Source organism: Anabas testudineus, chromosome 16 (assembly GCF_900324465.2).
Source record: "Anabas testudineus chromosome 16, fAnaTes1.2, whole genome shotgun sequence".
Lineage (NCBI taxonomy): Eukaryota > Metazoa > Chordata > Actinopteri > Anabantiformes > Anabantidae > Anabas > Anabas testudineus.
Genome location: NC_046625.1, coordinates 15152644 through 15174601, shown reverse-complemented (window position 1 = coordinate 15174601; position 21958 = coordinate 15152644). Strand labels below are relative to the sequence as shown.

At 42.6% G+C, this 21958-nt stretch overlaps 1 protein-coding gene across 1 annotated transcript; it reads right to left on the bottom strand.

The window, feature by feature from the left end:
• Positions 1 to 1221: 1221 nt before the first annotated feature.
• LOC113169860 (transmembrane protein 65-like) lies at positions 1222 to 21406 on the bottom strand. The gene is made up of 8 exons (XM_026371603.1): positions 21194 to 21406; positions 20572 to 20903; positions 13508 to 13552; positions 11165 to 11232; positions 10154 to 10208; positions 7270 to 7312; positions 3468 to 3573; positions 1222 to 2962 (listed from the first exon to the last, which is right to left on the bottom strand). Exons 2-8 carry the CDS (start codon positions 20867 to 20869, stop codon positions 2813 to 2815), a joined length of 765 nt encoding a protein of 254 aa, XP_026227388.1. The 5' UTR covers positions 20870 to 20903; positions 21194 to 21406; the 3' UTR covers positions 1222 to 2812.
• Positions 21407 to 21958: the final 552 nt, after the last annotated feature.

The following is a 21958-nucleotide window of genomic DNA, read 5'->3' as shown; positions in this document are numbered from 1 at the left end:
CACACATAACTATAAATAAGCTTGTTCCAGCACTCTGCAAACTAATATCATCAGCCAGTATAAATAATTTCTGTCTTTGTAAACTCCATACCAGGCAGAGAAATAACTGTACATTCAGACTTTATCTAGACGCAGGCAGCAGGGAACACATCAAACCTGGAAAATCCAGTGATGAATATTTTAAAACCTTATTGCTTCGTTTCTGGAGGGTTGAGGCTTCAGATGTTTTGATGCAACAGCAGTTATTCATTGCACTCTCAATGCAACAAAGCTTATCTTAACAAATCCAGCAGCAGCGAGCGCCACACTAGAGGAAATCCAGGGCCTTTGCTGAGGATCATGATGCCTCTGCAAAACATGATGGCAACCCATCTAATAACTGTTGGAACAAATTGGTAGACCATGAACGCAGAGACCAACACCGCCAACGTTAGCGCCACATCTCTAGCAAAGGTAAAAACTGTTTTAATGCAACTTCAATATAAATAGACTGTGTCAAATAAAAAGTGCAATCCACTAGAGACGGGACCACGTCCCGTAAAGAGTGCATCATTTAACAATTTCAGGTCCACACACACCAAAGAAACTGCAGACACAAAGTAAGGTCCAACTCATACCTGCAACATAAAGTATTTAATACACCAAGGTGGAAACTCTCCAGCGATGGTTTAATGTTCTGTCTCAGTCGTCACTGATTTAACATTTCACCTGTTTGTTTATTTAAATTACATCAATTCAAAATTATTCATGATTCTGTGAACTGTAGATCATTTTTTGCTTCCAGGAACACAGATATGACGCAGAGTGAATTGAGATAAAAGATAATAGCCCCCAAATGATTTTGACAGTAAGATAAGATTTTCTCCCTACGACTGACTACAAACTAAAGACAGACGTAAGCACTGAATCAGGCATTTTAATGATGCAATGCAAGAAGGCAACTTGCTTCTATGGTGGGAAATCATTACTTTCAGCACATTCTGCTCATTAAGTCTTTTTTTTTTCATAACATTTGCTCTTCACAAAACTAACAGCTCTATTTTAAACATTTATCATCAGCTGTCTCAAAAGAAAGACGCGTGATTTATTGAACTATTAACTTAACATAAAATATGTTTTAGTAAAAAAGAATTCTGCTCTGAAATCTGATCACTTGTATGTTGATCCAGCTTTAGAGATTCATCCCGCTGCTATAATGAATCATTTTAGAACATACTCCGGTTGTTTTTATTATTCTTACAAAGTAAACATGTACAATATGTTTTTTTTTTTTTATTAAGTGCGCATGCATGGTGAAAATCAAGCAACTGGTTCCAAAATCCTAACTACATAAATATGTTCAGTACTTTTTTTTTTTATCACTGTTAAAAATCCACATAATCTTTTCCAGTCTCTATTGTAAGTGTGTCAGGTTTAGAGTTCACTAATAGATTGTAACAGATCATTCCTATTCTTAACACTGTCCTTTGACAAAAACAGAATATACAGGGGGAACATATATTATTACAGGTCTCAATATTATAACAAAAATAAATACATTTTCTGAGAGGAAACTGCGTCGTGTGACATCTACTTCCTTCCTTCCAGTTTAACTTTGAAACAGATTTCAAGCCATAAACAACAGTCGCTGCATATTAAGCATTGGATGGATGATATTGTCTGATCCTCCTTCATGCCTCCGCTTCATGGTTTGCATATCTAAATCAGAACAGTAATAATAATAATAATAATAATAATAATAATAATAATAATAATAATAATAATAATAATGATAATAATGTGATGAAGTGTTAAATTATAGCTTAACCAGCTGGACTTTGAGGGGGGTTGTATATACTGTATTTCAGCCTGCTCTCGACCAGCAGGGAGCAGCAGAGGTCAGCTGATGCTGACCTGGGGGAGACAAATCATCTGATACTGGAGCTGGAGAGAGAGTGCAAATGGGGCAGCAGTCTCAGGTGGTACGCTGCTACCATTTCTTATCTGTCAGCCACAGCTACTCTCTCTCTCTCTTTGCCTCTGTATTTTTCTCCTTCCTGCTCAGCTCCACTGGGGAATTAAGCTGCTCTTCATAGGATTTGGATATAGGATAGGAGCTGCACCAGCCAGAATGCATGAGAGTGAAGAGTAACTCAGTCCCTTCATGTGGAAGGGTGCATCCAATGCATTCATCAGCTTCAAAACCGAGTCAGCATCCTCAAAAAGGTCTACAGATCATGTTTTTGACAGCTCTTTGTTCAGCCTACCTTTTTCTGACAGCAAATCAGAAACCGTGAACAAAACATACTTTGGAGATTTTTCCTGACTGAGGTTTGATTGTAATTTGTTTTACTGCAGTGCTTCTAAAGTTTGTTGTGATATATATGTATATTTTTTACCTTACTTTTCAACAAACCATCTAGTGTCAGAGATTTAGATTCAGACTTGTGTGGAGGAGAGAAAGGCGCCACTGAAGTGTGAGCCAAATAAATGAGTTTCAGCCTGGGTCAGTCAATCAAAACAAGGTAAGGTTATGGTGCAATAGCTGAAATAGCAGCAGTTCAAAGAATCAATGGTCTCTTGCATCTTTCAAGAGACGCCCCGGTCCCTGTGCTTAAATTCAAAGTCTACAATCACATAATATCTAAAATCCTCTTCCGAATACCTTTGATAGTTCGATTGGGCTTTGCAAAGTGAAGTATCTGTTCATTAGGCTGTATGGAGTTCAATAACATTTCTATACAGTCCAGTCCACCAGTAAAATCCAATCAGTCCCAGTTTGAAGTATTCTAATGGATCCCAAATAGCATTTGTCTCTGGTGCGATGACTGTGTCAGTTTTTGCTGCTCTCCGTCGCAGCAGGCGGCGGCTGCGTTTTCTCCTTCGCCTCCTTCTGGCCTTCTTTCTTCTCGTCGTCGTCCTTGAAGAACAGAAGAGGAAACATGCCGAGGATACAGCCGATGCCAACCCCGATGGCTTTACCCTGAAGAAAATACAGTTCAAGAACGTGTGTTGTAAATCATCCGCACAAAAACACAGACCTCAGCCTTACAGTCCTGCCATCTTCAGTAGACGTGTTTTCCATTTGATTTAGAAGCTGTACTTCCTACTCTGGTTTGTTGCGCTAGAGCATAAGGACCAGTTCAGTCTACATTCAACACAACAGTGCACATGAAGCTTCAGTATCCTATTACTGTGCTAAAAACCAAATAAAACAGGAATGTCCCAACATGCCAGACCTGGCAAAACTTTTCCCAACCACTTGAGAGGCCTTTAGCGCCTCATCTCTGAAGTTCATTAAAGCTAATTACTTTGCACACTTCACAAGTCACGGCATATTGAAAATCGTTCAGGTTTAAATCCTTGCACAATGCTGAGTGATTGAGAAGTGCACGTCCCAGAGACTTGACCTGCTTTGATGTTTGTGATTACACAAGAACTGCTTCTTCTTCGTACTGATTTGTCTGCGTTTGTACAGAGGTACCAACCATGTGGGCGCTGACTCTGGTCTGCCACATGTCGGCCTGTTTTGGGCTCAGGTCAGGAATCTGCATCCCCAGCCGAGATGCCAAGGCCTCCACGTAACCTGCCAGTCTGAAGAGAAGGAGAGAGGCAGTAGAGAAAGAACAATTCGACTTAATGATCCAGTAGACCACCGACAGAAAGACATTTTTATGCTCAGGAGAAAAATTGTCAAAGCAAGCAATAATAGTGATAAACAAAATACATCAGTAGATTAATGCCTGCTCCTTGTTGTTGCCATCTGTCACAAACCCAGCAGGATTTTAAACATCAACTCTAATAACAAAGAGAGTGAGAGAGAGTCCCCAGTGTGAATAAATGAAATAGTTTCCAGCATGCTTTACACAAACAACAAAACAAAGACAGACTGCAGCACAGATTGCTTTAAACAGCATCTCTCGGGTACAGTCATTCACATTAGACAGTGATAAGAGTCTATAGAAGCCTTGTTACAGCAGAGTAGGTGAGGTACACACTGAATTAACAACCAAGAGTTATCACTGAATACAGAGAGAGCAGCTGAACCCGAGTTATGTGTCACGTCAGGTGTCCAGCCTGCGGCTGCTGAAGCACATAAATATCGTGCTGGTCAAGCAGTTCCAGTATAGTCAAAAGAATTCTGAATCAATAGTTTGAGCCAGGTCTGGTTCGGTCACTGGCACTAATGAATCCGCACTTCACTGCACACACAAGCTTCAGCTGCAGCTGTGGAGTCAGGGGAGTGATGGTAAGTTGGGTATTTGATAAAAAGATGATGAAAGAGGTGATGAGAGGAAGCCTGCGTCTGTGTGTCTGTGTGTGTGTGTGTGTGTGTGTGTGTGTGTGTTATGCACATAGCCTCTCATCACAGTAGACTGGGAATAGAAAAAACTGTTTCAGTTTATATCAATACTAAGCTACAGCTAATAAATACAAACACATTTTTAGATCAATCTTCATTCTGCTAATGTCTAACTATGATGGCAAAAGAGAATCTATTATTACTATTCTATTAATCTATATATGATAGTTGTAGAAACGTATTGTTTCTGCTTTTATCCAGATCATACAATGTCAGTACTCGTAGATATGACGGTGAAATGATGAAAAGAATCAGCCATCGTTCATACTGTGTGACACCAAGTGAAAGCAGAATCTCAACCTGGCTGCACCAGAAGTAGTGAAACATTCTACTATTAACTAAACTACAAAGATGAAGAGAAGCACATCACAATAAAAAGGTTGATGGCAAATATGATGATAATAAGATTTCTGACACTAAGTCAATGAATATTTTTATCAGGATGCACTAGGTGCAATAGCACGAAGATGCAGATACTGTCATAAATGAAGAAGCTGCATTTTTTATTCCCTAAAGACAGTAATGCATCTCCTCTAAGTTCCTGTCTTGTTTTCTCCAGTGCAGTAATGCTTTTCTGGATCTCATGTCTGCCCCAGAAAGCCACTGATGCATTGTGTCCATAAAACACACAAACAGCAGCTGAGACTAAGCTCGGCACAAGCACGGCAACAACTGACTAAACGCTCAGAAGGACTGATGAGCGAGATTACGAACTGCAAGGTCCAACTGGTTTCCTACATCTGTCAAAATACACAGATGCACACAAACAAACACAAATCTCTACATATGAAGAATATACACACACACTAATAGCATGTGGCTGTGATTGCACAGGTTGCTCATCTATACAGGAGCAGGAAGGTGGAGCAACAGAGCTCAGTTACTGTCTCGTAAATGAGGAAAACAGACGCTGGGTGGGAGGATTTACAGCTACTGCAGCGTAATGATGCTGTGTACTAAAGGCGTGGTAGAGGGAACACGCTGGAGTGACAGCTACACCTGGATCAAAACATGAAAAGCACAGCTGCACAGAGAATAAAACTATTAAAAGGCAAAAGAAAATTGATGGAAAATAGTAAATGAAGTGGAACAAGCTCAATCATCTTTTCAGTTTAACAGCGTGCATGGAACGGAGAGCAGTAATTGGTCAGAGGACAAATGAGGAAATGATCTGTTCTTCTCTTCTGAACAGTGCCAGACCAGAAGTGTGTTGTGTTTTATAAGAGAAATACACCTCTCTCCACTTTGACTTGATGCTGGTGTTTAGCCAAACAGCATCTCAGGTCTCGTTGTCTATTTGTGCTCTGCTCCTCTGTGTCACATCATGAGTTAGCAGACCTTGTACAGACCTTCTGACAGGCAAAACATATTAATAGAGTCTTTCCTGTAAATGGAATATAACTATTCTATTAACTATTTTACTATTCTAGATAATTTTATTCCTTAAATAATAAATTGATTGATTGATTGAAGACACTGATTATTCTGATTGGAAATAGGATATGATAGTAGAGTTGCATCCCTAGTGCATAGTTATTCTCTCTATCCTGGGAATAAGATTGAATCCAACAAGGATTCAACGTTTACTCAGGATCCTCAACAAGACGTCTAATGAGCCTCAACTAAAGTGCCACTGATTCTAAGAGTACTCTAAAGCACAGGGTTTATGTCAGTACACCTACTACCGGAGCGCTGCTGATACCGTGTGCAAAGCAGAAAAACAGCCACAGCTTCCAACGTTCCCCAGTGCAAATCTGTCAAAGTAAAAAAAGACCCCCTGATGTCTTGTCTAACCGAGTTTCACCTTGACAAACTCGTCACAGGGGTTCCACTTTGCAGTTGTGATTGAGCGGCAAACACAGGCGCACATAGAAAAAATGTGTCTAGCAAGAGTGTTTACAGCACGTCAAACAACGTCGCTGATCCATCATGTTGAAATAGTGCAAAGACAACAGCACATTACACTGCTGCGTCCTCCAGAACTCTATCTTACTATCTTTGATTTCAATGAAAGACAGGTATCATCTGGTGTTTTACTATTAGTCACGACATGTATTACGGTTGTTTAACCCTAATGCAGGAAAAAGATTTAGGTCCCTGTGGCCACTAGGAGGCTCAGGAGCAACATCTGTGCAAGTGAAATTATGCTTTTTTTTTTTTTTTTAATTGATCACATGATACTTATCTTTGACAGGCAGCTGGCAGTAAGTAAGTAACTGATTTTCATTTTTTTTTTACATCTTAACTTTGGTGTAACAGAGAGGGAAATGGTTTTGAGATCAGTTTCGCTTTGTCTCTGTAAGTAGAAATGATAAAAATGAAGGAGGCCAGAGAAGGAAAACAGATTAAAGCAATTAATACTTAAATTATTTTATTTTATTACAAATATTTTGAAAAACTGGGGAGAGATTATCAATAAATGACTTGCGACCTTCCCAACTCCCAGCATTATACACTCTTTATTCAGACTGAAGCACACTGATAAATTCCCATTATTAAGCTTTTCTCTGCAGTCTTCTTTCCGCTGGGACACAAACCACTAGTGGCTGAATGTCATCTACACCCTTGCTGCTTATGTTTATCTTCCTCTGGGCTAAATTAAATAATTACCGTTTAATACTAACTGTTTAACGACCTAGTGTTCACTAGAGGCAGTGGGATGAGATGGTACATCTACCTTTATAGTGTCATTAAAAATTCTAAGTTAAAAGTTATAGTTTGAATATAACAGTGAGGGATATTAGTGCAACAGGATACACACTACCTTGTTTTCCTTCATTTTGTGATAATGACTATTGATTGTAAATTGCACTGACCTGTTTAAACTTCCACCGTCCTACGAGCTGCTGCGGTTGCACAAACTTGAAGGATAGCAGCTGCCAATGTGTTTGTGTGAAAGTGTGTGTGTGTGTGTGAGAAATTCTTACCCCAGTCCTGCCAGATCGGACACCAGGTTGCCAAGGGCAGCAGCTGTAGAAAAATGTGGAGAAAGACAGAGAAAGGATTCCTAAATGAGCGAAGGCAACTGAGGTTTGTACCGAGAACAGACACGAGTGATGGAATGTGTTTGCCTGGAAAGTGAATTGAAATTGAAAGATGGCACACACTGTCTACCACTGCTAGGTAGCAGGACTCCATCCCCTTAACAGGTTACTGACTTCAGTTGTAATAATGTAATAAATGACACACACACAATATAGGAAAATACTGGAAGACAGGCTGGGTGAAGTTTCAGAAGTACTGATAATGAGGTGCTGCTGTCTGCTGTGTCACTTTTTCTCGTCTCTGTCACTACTGTAGGGAGAGAAATGCTGGAGAGTGGAAGACCAGAAAAAATCGACTTATTCTGCTGTTTGTCTGTTACTGTCGTAGCACCGCTCTTAAAGAAGAGGATAAAGCGTGTTCTTTGCTCGTCCGTGACTCGGAGATTTGCTACAGCTGCCACGGAAACCCTCAGGGGAACGGAAGCAAAGCAGCAGTGCCGTCGCTGATCAGGCACAATCTCCATCAAGCTGTGGAAGGAGGTCTTGAGTCCTCTGATGTAATCTTGAGCTACAAGGTCTGAAAAGAAACATAAACGTACCTAAACAAGCATCCATTGGCTGTCATTATGTTCTGCCTACTGCGAGTCTGTAGTTGTGCATCTGAACAACTTATCCACAGGACCCACACCGACACGATTTAACACAGAGGAATTGGGTCTAATGAGTGAAGCCAGTGTGTGCTCCCATCTCGGCAACTGTTGTTTACTGTGTCTCAGCAGGCTGGTGAACCCGAGCTGACTGGAGAGAGACTCGACCGCCCGCTGGAGCTAATCATCAGTGTTTCAGTGTTAGTAAGTTGCTGGTTCGGTTGCATTTGGCTCCTATCAAACATGTGAGCTCGTTGCTCGGTGAGAAGCTCTTTGGATTACTTCTACCACATCTTCACAGTGGGAGGAGGGTGAAAGTCTCCAAGTTTTCAATTCTTGGCCAGTCAGTTGGTGCCAAAACACACAGTAGATTTGTTCTACATGGGGAAATCATTCTGGCTTCTCAGACATACTATTCATATTTTCATTTTTATGAAACTGCAGATGAACTTTACTTTGTCTTTGCTGTTACATTTGTTGCTGCAATATCATCTTTTGCTTTGTGTCACAGTACAACCCCCCCCCCCCCCCCCCCGAGGAAGCCCATCAGGTTCGATTATGTGGTGAAGCTGCTTAAATGTAATTACCAGCTAACATCAGCTGTCTGCCTTCAACTCACTGCTCTGTGTCAGTGTCAGTCGGCCTCGACAGTGTGTTGAGAGGTACAATCACCCTCTCACACACTCAGATACAAGGGATTTGGCGATTATCACGTAACTTCTGGATCAACACACATTAATATCCAATCATTTATTTAACACACGTCCCCTCCGTCACTTTAAACACAGACTTTCTGATGGACGTTTCGCAGGAACTTTCTGAAACGTTCTGGACCTGAAGCTAAATACACAAATGAGTTCACCCACAGACAGCATCTCTGCCTGCGTGTGTATTTTCCACCGGCGACTACTGCTGGATAAATGGGCCGTGAAACTATGTGTAATGACAAATAGGAGCCAGTGGGAACTTTTTATTGGTGTGTCTCTCTTTTGTCTGCAAGGCTCACTTACGAGCTCTACTGTATATTGCAGTTCATAAGGTTCACAGCCTGGGGAATGTGAGGTCCACGTGAACCACTACCTAAACCTGAAGGCCTTTTACAACATCAGCAAAACACATTAGTTCTTCAGTGCAGCTACACTCTGCACAGACGTGTTGGCATACAGGTGTGTGCACCTGATGCACTAAGATGCTAGTAAAAGTGTGAAAAGAGAACAAAAAGGCAAAGTAACTATCAGAATCTAATAAAGATGACGAGTCTCGACAGAGTGAGGGCAACATTGTGCGTTCACAACTTAAGCTGACATTTTTCTTTTTAGTGGATTTAATCCTACGTGTATATTTTCACATCACTGCCTCTATTTAAACGATGTAATTAGCCCAACTCAGCAGCAGATCATTTCTAACGGCGCAGCCTCCATCATCAATCAGGCCAGCTGAGAGAAATTAGTCTCTTAGATAAATGTGCGATTGGAGGACTCGACTACGGCCTTGACACTGGTGCTAAATCATTGCGGACTGAGGTGGATAACTGCAGCGTCTTGATTTGCAGACCGAGTGTAGCAGGAATGAGTAACTGTGAAAAAGGAGTGAAGGAAACAGGGTTAAGGGTGTTTGAGGACAGACCAGACGCTCAGTCTAGTTTTTGTCTGTCAGTCGCTGTCTGTAGCCGTTTGGATTGGAAAATCTCACCATACACAGATGATGACAGATGCGGGTCGCATTTAGACATTTAAAATCTGGACGGGACTGATAAAGTGAAGAGGGCGAATAGTAAGAAAATAACAATGAAACAGACGGAGATTTCACTAATGCTGGCTGCATTAGCATAAATCATTACATTGATGAGTGTTGGTGGTAAAAAAAAGACGCACGTCTTCTCAAAGCACCTATTTGCATTCACAGTCAGTGTAATGTCACATGAAAACCACAATGTCACCAGATACATCGATTAGGATCTCGTGATGATATTAAAATGCAAATGTTCCTCTCTGAGCTAAGTGGACAACTCGACGCTCATTCGACATCATTGGCTGCATCATTAAAGCTTCTTTTGTTGATTTGGAAACATGTCAACATAAACACGCATTTATTAACGCGCATGCTTACTGAGTTTAAGCAACATGTCTGCTTCTTCGGTTGTCACGGTCAGTTACAGTAAGGTCACGTGTTTCTCTTACCCGCCATGGTTGAAATGCCGAGGACCACGCCGATGGACAACTCGATCTGTGTGCCCTGGGGAAAAAAACACACACACGACGTCTTTAAAACAGAAAAGCTCAGTCTGTTTGTCTGTGGTGCATCATGTTCTTTGTTAATGATATTCAGAAAACAAACTACAGTTCATCGTCCACACAATCATTCACACAATTTTTTCATCCTCACTTTACTTTTAAGTCTGATCCAAAATTTCTGTAGGAAGGTTTTAACTTAAAGTAACATGGTGAAATATATATAACCTCTAATACGAGTCTACACCGCTCTACTTCTAATAGAAAAACTGTCTCTGAAGATTAGAGGTTTCTAGTTGTGCTACACTCTTCTTATTTCATACAATAAAAGAAATAAGCCTGAGATCGTCAGAGCACTATGGTCTAAATATTTTAGATCAGCATGTTATTACCTTTTGCTAGAGTTTATTGCTTTGGGGCACAGATATTCCATTTCATTAGATTCTATTTACCATATTTCTCTTTATACTTTTGTCTGTTTAGCTCTGTGTAGAGGCCCCTCGAAGTATTCCTCACCCGGGTGTTGAAATAAGAGCCCTGCTGAGCACACAGTCTGAGAGATTACTCTTTATTCTGGGAGAAGTATCATCCTGTTACTTTTTTATCTTAGATTTCATTATTTTGCTCTGTGTGGATTTCCCTGAAAAAACTATATTTTGGCTTCAAAGAGAAGCCATAATAAAGAGTGGGTAAGCTTGACACAGGCACCTGAATAAAACATTCACGGATTGTTTTAATATAGAATATTAAAAGAATTATACAAAGAAAAAGGAGAGTGATGAGAAGGCGACTGCAGCTGAAAGAAGAAACAAACACTGAAGTAATCGGGATTTATTTCTCTCGTTCCGCCTCGATGCTTCTGTCCAATGAGTCCTACAGTACTTTGAGTATAATGAATTCTTAATACACAAGTGTGGCAATCGAACTAAACCGCTCTCTATCACCATCTCTGTCACTTACTGCAACGATCATGATGCAGTTGTCCAGGAATCCAAAGCCGACGAAAGGGATTGCATTGTGCAGCAGAACTGGAAGGTTAACAAACACAAACAATAAATCACCATCAGACAAAACAAACAGAACTTATGGAGCGCGTTTGATGAAGAACCCATTAGGCAGAAGCCTCGAGCCCTGCAGAGCAGAACTGTAGCATAATGAACACAATGAGAAGACACAAGAACGGTATTTCACTAAACACAAAAAGAAACGTGTGATCGGAAAATTAGCTGTGGAGACGCTGGAGAGGCATTACTCACTAGCTGTTCTAACATAAAAAACAGATTTTATAACATTACATTGTTAAGTAATACACTGTGAACATGTTTTTTAAAGGCATATTTACAGTCCAATTGCATGTTGCATTTGCTAATACAGGTTTATTCATTTGTTCAACGTTTGGTGTGGTAGTGTATACTGTATATGAGTACATACTAAAATGGATTCTACCTTTCTATTCAGTAGTCAGAGCCACTGGTACAAGTAACAGCAAAACATTAAAAGAACCTTTTCAGAAAAATGACTTTTGTTTCTACCTAATGTTTTACTACACATGCATAAATAAATAGTGTGTGTGTGTGTGTGTGTGTGTGTGTGTGTGTGAGAAAATACATGAAATATTCAGCAGAACACTGTCTGTGCTGTAAAAATGAATTTTAAATGTCGCCTATACTCTGAGGAAAGTTTACTCTAGTTCAAGTTCAAGAGAAGTTCAGTCAAAGTGAAGCAGAGTTCAAGTGACTGATGTCGGTGTTTCCTCAGCACATAGTAGGAATCTTTTTATCGTACAGTTGGAGCTTCACAACACAAAACACCAACTCACCCACATCTTAAAAAGAGACTTTACAGTAACGCTACGCCACAACACAACCTCCACTGCCTGAAAGTCATTCTAACAGCATCTTTCCCTTTAGTCTCACTTTTATTTTCCAATGACTTCACTCTTTGTTGTACCTGGTGAATAAAACGACCAATTGTTTAGCTATTTTAGGGAATATTTCAGTTGGACACTGAAACATTTATCATGTTTACAGCATTATAACTGATCTTAATTGTATGTGCTACTTCATGCTAAGCCATCTTTCCCCTCGTGCCATCATCAGGTCAAACTTTACTCGTTTCTTCTTGGCAGAGGTCGGCTCCCTGTGCTGTCTGGGTATGTTAATATTGCGATCACATACCTGACCTGCCTAACCTATTTAATTGGCAAAGATAAGAAAAGCACAGGAGCGCTGAGTCTGGAGTCTATAAGCCAATGAACATTTGATGTCCCTGTGTTGAATATATCTATATAATATAAGGTTTTTACATTAAAATGTTGCTTTACTTTCACCTCTAGATGCTCTGCTCTTCCCTGGGCCAATTATCCTGCTTATCTAAGGTCTCTGTTAAACTGCAAGAGAGAAAAGGAAAGATACAAGAAAAGATGAACTGTGGAAGCTGCAGGATTTCCAGCCTCTCAGCAGGAGGAGGAGGAGGAGGAGGAAGAGCGGGATCTGAGGTCATGTCAGTAACTGAGCACCACAGAGTGAAGTATGATTGCATAAGCACTCTGATGTGTGTGTGTGTGTGTGTGTGTGTGTGTGTGCAGGTGGATTACATTCATGTGTATCCAGTATGACCTGAAAGATACCACACTCTAAAGAGCCTCTTTAGCTTCAACAGCTGTTATTAAGCAGATCAAACACATTTTCATACTGTATATGCTATTGTTCATAAACATATCCTATCATCCTCTGGGATGTGTGCTCATTCAAATTAAAGGTGTTTTTTCTTTTATTGTAGCCTCATCTTATATTATCTTATATTCCTTGTGCATATTGTTTTTTGCTCTATGGTATAAGTCAGGAGTGGCCAACCCTGGTATAAGTCATCTGTTCTGGGTTATTTATGGGTATTTATGGATGCTAGGGTGACAAACAACACCATTGGCAGCTAATAGGAAATTTCTAAACCATAATAAATCAGTAAATCTGTCGCTCACTGAATGCTGATATAGTATTCAGTCCTCTAAACTGTTGCACCTTAGAATCAGATTACATAGTTTTGTTTCGCTGTTTCTACCTTTGGCTGCTGATCTGTGGTTTATATGCAGCACTTTTTCCACCTTTCCTTTGGGGAAATCGTGCAACCAGAATAACCTTCTCATTAATTACACTTAAGACTGATCCTTAATTAGTCTGCTGGGTTAACTGATGATTAAATGAGGGATGTCATTTCAGGCTGTCATGCTGCAAGATTACTAATCATATTTTAAAACAATGCAATTAACAACACTGAAATAGACACATTATAAAACCTTCTTACCGTATCTTAACTGTGCTGCAGTAGGTGGTGCAATATCCAGCTGCCCTGCAAAGAAGAAATGAATTATGTATGAATTATAAATACACATCTCATTTGCCCGGCGTTTCTTTTTTGTGGATGGGAAAAGATATCGCACAGTTATTAAAGGGTTACTTGTCGGCACGTCATCTGAGCGAGACACAACAGACGACAAAGGTGAAGCGAGAAAAATTCTAATTCTCCTCCCAATCAGGCCTCAGAGGGAGCCTGCAGCACAATGATTATAATTTGGGTGACGCACAGGGGAACAGAAAGGGAGGGGGGGTTACGGTATGACAGGCCATTGTTTTCTGTTTCAAGTTAACAGTTTTTCAAGTGGAAAAAAAATCCTCTAATATAGCAAGAATGAAAATAAAAGTACTTCACTGAGACCTAGTCACTAATTTGCTATGTAGAAACAAAAGTTAAAGGTAAGTGAAGCTATGTTTCTGTGATGAGTTGCAGAACAAAGTCGGTGTCACATCAGATTTAACAGTTACTGAGCTGCGAAGCGACATCAGGACCTGCTGTAAAACACAAGATAATTACAGCGGTTTGAAAGCTGAAGACGCAAGACGCGCTTCTCTGTGGGTTCTGTGAAACTGGATTCATTGCAGTAAGGTCAGCGGGAATGTTCGTCCACATAACGAAGTCTGTTCCAGCACTTACAGGTGTTATTACACTGCTTCTGTTACCGATGAGGCTGAAGGTGGCTCGAATCCCAACAGAGTCTGCCTCTGCTAAAACCCCATCCCAGCCTCCAGACATGTGTTTACACACAGACACACTCCCTATGTGCACAATCCCCGTTTTAATAGATCAATTTAACCTCATTATAACATTTAAATACAGGCTGTAACGTCATGAAATGCAAAAAACAAAAGAAGTGTGTGCGGCTTTCTTGGCCCGTCTCCATCCTGTCTCTGGCTTCATCTGCAGCACCTTGTGCCACAATGAAATTCTTCTTTTCAAAGTCCCCGGTGAGCACTGTTATCTCCCTTCACAGGTTTCAGCTACAAAAAAGCATAAACCCTCTGGTGACAAGACAGGAAGTAACTGTCTGGAGACAAAGATCCTCTCCGCAGAAGATGGATGGCTTTGCCAATTAAACACCAGAACACGCTTCTCTCCATTTATCACTCATTCAGGGGTTGTTGGATTTAATTTAAAGCCTTCAAAGATCCCCCTGCGCTTACTGATGAGCCGGCTCTATCGCACAAGTTGTGAACAGCTGATATTGAATCATTCTCAGCCATCAGCCTATGTTTAGCACATACACATACAAATGTATCTGTAGTAAGACAGTATCTTCTGCCATCAAATGAAAATGCAGCTGAGTCACACACTCATCAATAGTCATGGAAAAAAAAAAAATCTCAGAAACAGAATCTCAGGGTTTTTCAGCCCCAATCCACCGTGTTCATCCAGCCACTGTTAATGCCACTGCTCCCAGAACTCCTCTGGTGAAAAGTATTGATTGCATGGAGTCTTAAATCCCCCAGACCGGCCGTCTCCAGAGAATTCAATTTCAACAGACAGAAGTGGTGAAAATATTTAATGGGCTGCGATACGCAGCATGATTAAATACCACAGCAGCCATGTTTCATTCTTCTCAAGCCGTCTCTTACGTCGTATCCTTCCAACGGCTGAGTCGACCTCACAGCACAGATCCGGCATGAACCACGTTATTTACAGAGAAACTAATACTTCACTTCTGCATCAGACTGCACTCCTTTCTCACACAGCCAGATGTCTTTTACTGTAAGACGTGCAATCTGAGAACCCCAGTTTAAAAGTGACCATTAACACTCAGCTTCTTCATTTCTGCTTCCCTGTTGAGGAACCCAGAAGCAAAGTTCTCTCTCAGCGTAACGCTGTGATCACTGTTAAATGTCTGTTGGTGCATTCAGAGAGTTTCATTTGCCTCAATGAAAACGACAAATAGAGGCAACAACAGTTCCTGGGAATTCAGGTGTTAGAGTTACAAGAGCAGAAACAAGAAAATCTGCAGCAGCAGCGCAGTGTGTGTGTGTGTGTGTGTGTGTGTCTGGCCAATACCGACTAACACAACCTTCTTGTTTCCCCTTAGGACGTTATCGATTTTTGAGCTTTTATTCAACTGTAGTGTGAAGGTGTGTGAGTGTGTTTATTTGCATGAAGTTACAGTATATCACCATTTTATGTGCTGGTATGTGTGTGACCCAGCAGGCTTGTCTGGAGTTCAACAGAACAGGGACAACTGAAGGCTACATCCATCCATCAACTGTACAGCACCTCGCTATTGTCCTGTGATTTATGAGACAGCAAAAAAAAAAAAAAAAAAAAAAAAAAAAGGAAATCACAGCCCACAGAATGTGGGTCAAGATGGTTCGGTAGCAATTATTAATATTCTTTAATAGATAATAAGGTTTTGAAGAAGCAGTTCCATAAATTGAGTTGTTAGCTCAGTGAAATGTTGTCTGTGCCCAGTTTTCTTAGAATTCACTCACTCTAGTTTAAGGAGTTAAAACATTTGTAGTTCTGAATCATCTCACAGCTTAAAATACTTCCAGTGAAACCATAAATAACCAGTCAAAGGACTGGACAAACTCAAGCCCGACAGTGAAGTTAAACTGCAGCATACAACTAATTTGTGTGCGAGTCCAGTGACCTCTGTGCGACACACACCCGTCTATTCCCACAGTGCCAATTAAGGCGTCCGTGAAACGAAACAGAGAAACAGACAAAACAACCACAAATCCTTCAAACTATCCCCCTGAAGAAGCGAAAACCATCAGAGACGGGAAGATGAGATGGTAGCAGCGTTCTATTTATCTTGCAGTCGGCACTCAGCCAGCGTGAACAAAGGAAAAGAAAGGAAATCATTTTAATTGAGCGGTGGGCTGCCTAAAATAACTCACACCAAAGACACCTAACAACGACTTCCCCAACGCCGAGGTACAGTATAGTCCCCGGGAGGCCACGCTTGTTAAATTAATCAACAGTCTCTATTAATACCAACACAATGTTTCAACTCTTCCCCAACGAGGATGGTGATACAAACCTATATCACAGGAAATGCTCGCCACCACAAATCCTGCTGCAGTAGTTCAAAGTCATGACTCTTCAGCCTGGAGCTGAGTCAAAGTGAGACATGTTTTCCGTCGTCCGAGCGTGACAACTGCAGTTCATCTCGTGCAACCTGGTCTCAAAGGAGTCAATTAGTCACCGAGCAGACGACGAGAATTAAAGACGCTGCTCGCCGGTGATGTGCACAGGTGTTTACGCCTAAATATGTCTGATAAGGACCTCTGTGCAGCCCGTCGTCCTCACGCGTCTGCTGACCTTTTCTGACAGGTCCAGGATTACACAGGAGAAACAGACCTTTCTCACAGCAGACTTACTGTGACAGTGAGCCATTGTTGATTAAATTAGCGATGACAGGAAGTCTGCCTGCACAACACAACGATGCTGAATGTAGCTCTCCTAAGTGGAGTCCAGTCATTTAGATACCAGTTTATTATGGGATGTGTGCATGTGCAGAGAACACTAACCTTTATATCTACGATAAAGTGCTGACTTCAGTCTCATGGGGCTGTACTGACATCAGCAGCCGTGGGGACTGTAGCAAGGTCAGCTGCTGAAGCCTCAGTGGGACCAGGTGGCCAAAGGAGAAAACAGCCAGGTATAAAAAGTGTGGTGTGATGTGGTTGAACGACAGGAAGGGGCCAAACGAGAGGAACTGAGGACAGTGAGTGATGAGACAACACAACGCAGGTGACAAATAATGGGTTGGTGCCGTTTTCAGGGGTCACACTGTCCTATGAAAAGAACAACACGCCTTCCTGTCTGTTACGCTCTGAAGCTCACGACCTCTCCCAGAAAACAACCACCCCCCTGAACATCGAGCACATCCTGCTGTGCATAATAAGTTCATCTAAGCTTGTTCTGCGTAATCTGATTCCGGCCTTGATCCACGTGTCTCGGCTCTGAGAGACAGAAAGATTTCACATATTCTAAATGATAACATTTTCATTACTGCCTGGCTGCTGCCTGGAAGGTCCTTGCATCACCCCATGCATCTAAGACGCAAGTCAGTGAAACGTGGATGCAATTAAGGGAACGGCGGCGTACTCCGTGTCTCCTACGCGGATCGTCGACTGGCTGCTTGCTACTGTTAGATTTTGCTGCACACTCTTTCACCAGGACATCACGTGTGCAGCCTCCAAATACATATTTAAGGTGCTGCTGTCTTGAAAGGTCAGCTGGAAAACGGACGCTAGCATTTTCAAACGACTCATTTCACTGCACATGCTGCACATAAGGCGCGCCTTAAAGGAAAGGACAAGCTCAGCAGGTGTCGGCTCTCATAAGTCCAGCACCCTGTGCAGTTTAGAAACGTTCGCCCCCCCGCGGCGCCTTGAAACTTATTAGTTATTAATAGCTGCTGCTGTGTTGTTGTTACAGTTGATGATGAATGATGTGTTTCTGTGTGAATTAGCATGAGAACAACACCTTTTAAGCTCAGGTAGAATGAAAAAAGGCAAGAAGTCTATAATCTGAAAGTGGATGAGAGGATACAGCGTCAGTACCGAGCACAGAAACTCTCAGGAAGGAGGAAGTTTGACTTGTTTGTTGATGTCTGTTAAGATGTTGCTCCGAGGTGAAGAACAAAGCGAACTCGCTGCTCTCTGTCTCTCCTCCTTCTGCGTCCCCAATTAACTCGACAGTACTCCTCCACGGAGAGAGGAGTGCCTCTTCCCCTCTTCCTTTTCCCTTTTCACCAGCAGGCTTGTGGGAAAATCACGTTGGTACAGTGGACGTCACTGAGTCACCGAGTCCAGATGGATCGGAAGGATCTTCTCACCAGTCCGTCCCTTCTGCAAATCTTTGCGTCCTCTGTCTGTGTGCTTTCAACTAGCCTACTCCTACATGAGCCAAACTGAACACTGAGATTGAGATCACAGTGAGATTCAAACAATCACCAGCGCCTTCTTACATTTGTTCTAACTTAATTATTTACATTTCTCTGAGATGTGAATGTCCCAGTCACAGCCAGAGAGCTATTTGGTTCATTCAAATATCTACATCACGGCTCAGCCAAACGCTTCCCTGCCACAAATGGGCTGTAGAACATCTTCAGTGAAGTGAAAGCTTCATCCGAGGTCTCTGACAGTGTAATTAATGAGAAATCCGTCCAGATCCACACGCAAATGCAAAGGTGTGAGGTCACGCTTTTGTTCCCAGTTGAGGTTTATTCTTCTAATCTGTCATGAAGCCTTCACCACACTGGCTCTGCAACACTTTTCTGCTGTAAGATACTTATGTATCGCAGCCAGCTTCTAAAAAAAACGTTACGAAATAAAAAAGCAACAGAACTTGTCCCCTGCTGTGCTCCATTTAGCATCCAGCACTAGTTTTTCTGTAACTTCATGTTCTAGTAACTCTATTAACCCAGAGGAGTTCCCGTGAGATTCAGCCACATGCGGACATCCAGCTCCCTCACCAGTCGGCAAATCCCCAGGTAGCCGTCAAGATGAGGCTCCGGCTTCAAGTCCCTGGCAGCCTCTGGGTGGAATGATGGTGGATGTTGATAAGGTTGTCAGACATCAGAAGAGTGCGAGTTAACCAGTCCAGAAATCAGCGGTTCAGCTTCCGCTGTGTGCAGGTTGTATACAGTAGCTGAGAGAACACCTGGTGGTTTTTATAGTGCGGAGGTCAAAATGTCAGCAAGATCCAGCCAGTCGGTGCCCAGTCAGGTGACAGCTGCTGTCCTCTGTGTAATGTCACCTCTGTACACTCCCTCCCATTATTCTCACATGTTCACTTGTCATTTGTGCACGTTTGAATTAACCTGGCAGAAGGCTGAAGGCTTTGATGCTTCAAACGTGACCGTGCATCGCTGTTTGCTCAGCGTTACTATTGCAGAGCAGCTGCGGCTCACAGAGGAAGACTCGCAGCACACAGTCAGGATGCAGTCAGCCACATCTGACGGGACAATGATGCGCTATTAGTATTGGTGAGCATGGAAGATCTCGTTAGGACCCCGTGTAATGATAAGTGAGCCGGCTACACTTCCTCCGAGTGCAGAATGGGTCTGCTAAACAACACGCGAAGGTTTTGTGAATCATATTTTAGTAACACAACCACTGGGTGATGCCGTCAGACTGTGTCTTTGCTTACAATCTCTGTAATTACTGCTTTCAGCATCATTATCACCGCTACAACCACTAAAGCTGCAGAAGTGTAGCTGTATCACCACTTCCAGTGCTCATGGAGAGAGATGAGTGACCTGATCGACATCAGCCCACATAGCAGCGTTCTTCCCTCCCTGTGTTATATTTAAGTTTAGACGTTATGATGGAGGACGGTGTCACCAAGAAACAGAAAAATCATATCATACCTACCTGAAAATCTCCTTTGACAGGATACGTTTGTTTTTTATGGGGGAAAGAAATCAAACAAAGAAAATGATGGTGATATATTTTAAAGTATATTCTACGCACTTCCCTCCTTAGGGGGAAATGTAGTGGGGACATGAGCTGCCAGAGAGCCTGAAATGCTGTAAAGCGTCCTCCTCATCACTCACGTCGTCCCTCTTTCCCTCCCTCTCGTCTCTCTCTTTATTGATGGGCCCACTTCCTTTTTGTGGAGCATTCTCTCTCTCTGTGCTCCTGCGTCTTCTCCCGTACTCTATTCTCATAATTTCGTTCTTGTGTTTCATGAAACCCAGGACGCCTCAGTGCTGCACTGAAAAACCCCACTGCTGTAACAGCCATTGCACTTGAACCTTTGCTGGGAAGCATTAATTGTACCGTAATGTTACTGTTGTCTGTGTCCAACAGATAATCCCACTAAAGTGATGTGTATGAAAACTGTGTGTAGCTGATGCTGCTACTTTCCTGCTGAGCAGGGTGATGCACTGTTTACACACTTACTAATCATTTGTTCCTTATTAAATGGGCCTTTGCATGAGTCTGCTGGACAGTTTAATAATAACCTTAAGATACTTAATACATCCTCAGTGAAAACACACAGTATTAACCCACTCCAAACACACCACTCACCTTGAGCTATAGCTATGGACTCGAACCTGTGTAACTCTCGCAGCAGACAGGTGCGCTCGGACGGGTGCAGGCTATAAATAAACTCCTTGGCTCCCCGGGGCGAGTTGAGGGGCTCCACGGGCTCCTTCAGCGGGTGTGTGCCCAGGTTACACCGCTGCACCAGCGTGGAGAGCGGCGGCTCCGGAGCGAGCCGTGCCGTGGCGGGGGCTGGATGGTTGCTGAGTCCGGCTGAGGGCAGCCTAGTCCCGGCTCTCAGAGTGAGGGCGGGTCGCAGGACTCTCTGCAGGCAGGGCAGCATCTCGGTGAAGCGGATCGAGCAGTGCGCCGGGAACCTGATGGAGAACACTGGATGGTAAATATGATCAGTGCAGTTATGTGAACTTTGAGCAGCTACTCAGCTATAACATGTCGAAATGCTGCTGTACTCTGCAGCTTGAAAACAGCCTGCACATCCTCAGGCTGGGTGCTGACTGCAAACAGCGGGCCTCGCAGTGACAGCCCCGCGTTATTTACAGACACACTGACAGGAGCCTGTGCTCCGCGTCTTTTTGGGGCACACGGAGCAGGAAATGATGCGGCAGCCGTGCAAAATTCAAAGTACAACTTGTCTTATCGGACGCACCTCAGTCGATGCTCCGCCGTCCCGTTCAGCAACCTCCACGAGAAGCCGAGGAAATCCTGGAGCTGCTCTGCGCACACGGGGCTCGATCCGCCGCCGGGGAGGTGAGCCGATAGCCGCACTAACACAACAAACACCCAACAGGCTGTGGTGTTTGGACAAAATTCACATTTTTGCGAGCATAATCCCGGATAGTGTAACCTCTGGCTGACAGGATGGAGCGAGGCGGATGGGAGGGCAAAAAGATTTTCCAATAGCAGCGCAGCTTTCCTCCGTGCGTAACTGTGACGGCACCGCGACGCGTACAGTCAGTCCACACTGTGGGGACTCATCATAGTCCGTCCACGGTGTAGAGCTGCATATTTAAGAACCAAGTATAAATAAATAAGTTAATAAAACCCGTGTGTGTATATATATAAAGGGGAACACGATTTAGTGATTTACTCACTAAGCTTGGTGAGCTGGCTGATGTGTTGTTCTGGCTGTGGTGTGTTTCAGGCCTAATGCTGAGTAATGCTGCTTTGTCCAAGCAGAGGCTAGAAACCAGGGTCGAGTTTTACAAGACAAGCGCGCAGCCTGGTGGTCAAAAGGTGTTATTAAGCTCAGTTTGTTTGTAATAATAATAATAATAATAATAATAATAATAATGAATGTTTTTGTGTTGACATGCTCTCATTGTGCAGCTTGCACTGGAACCAGTATGTTTGTCACACTGGGTTACTGTCACCGCACAGCTGATCCGCACCAGGAGAGATTTCAAGAAGTGAG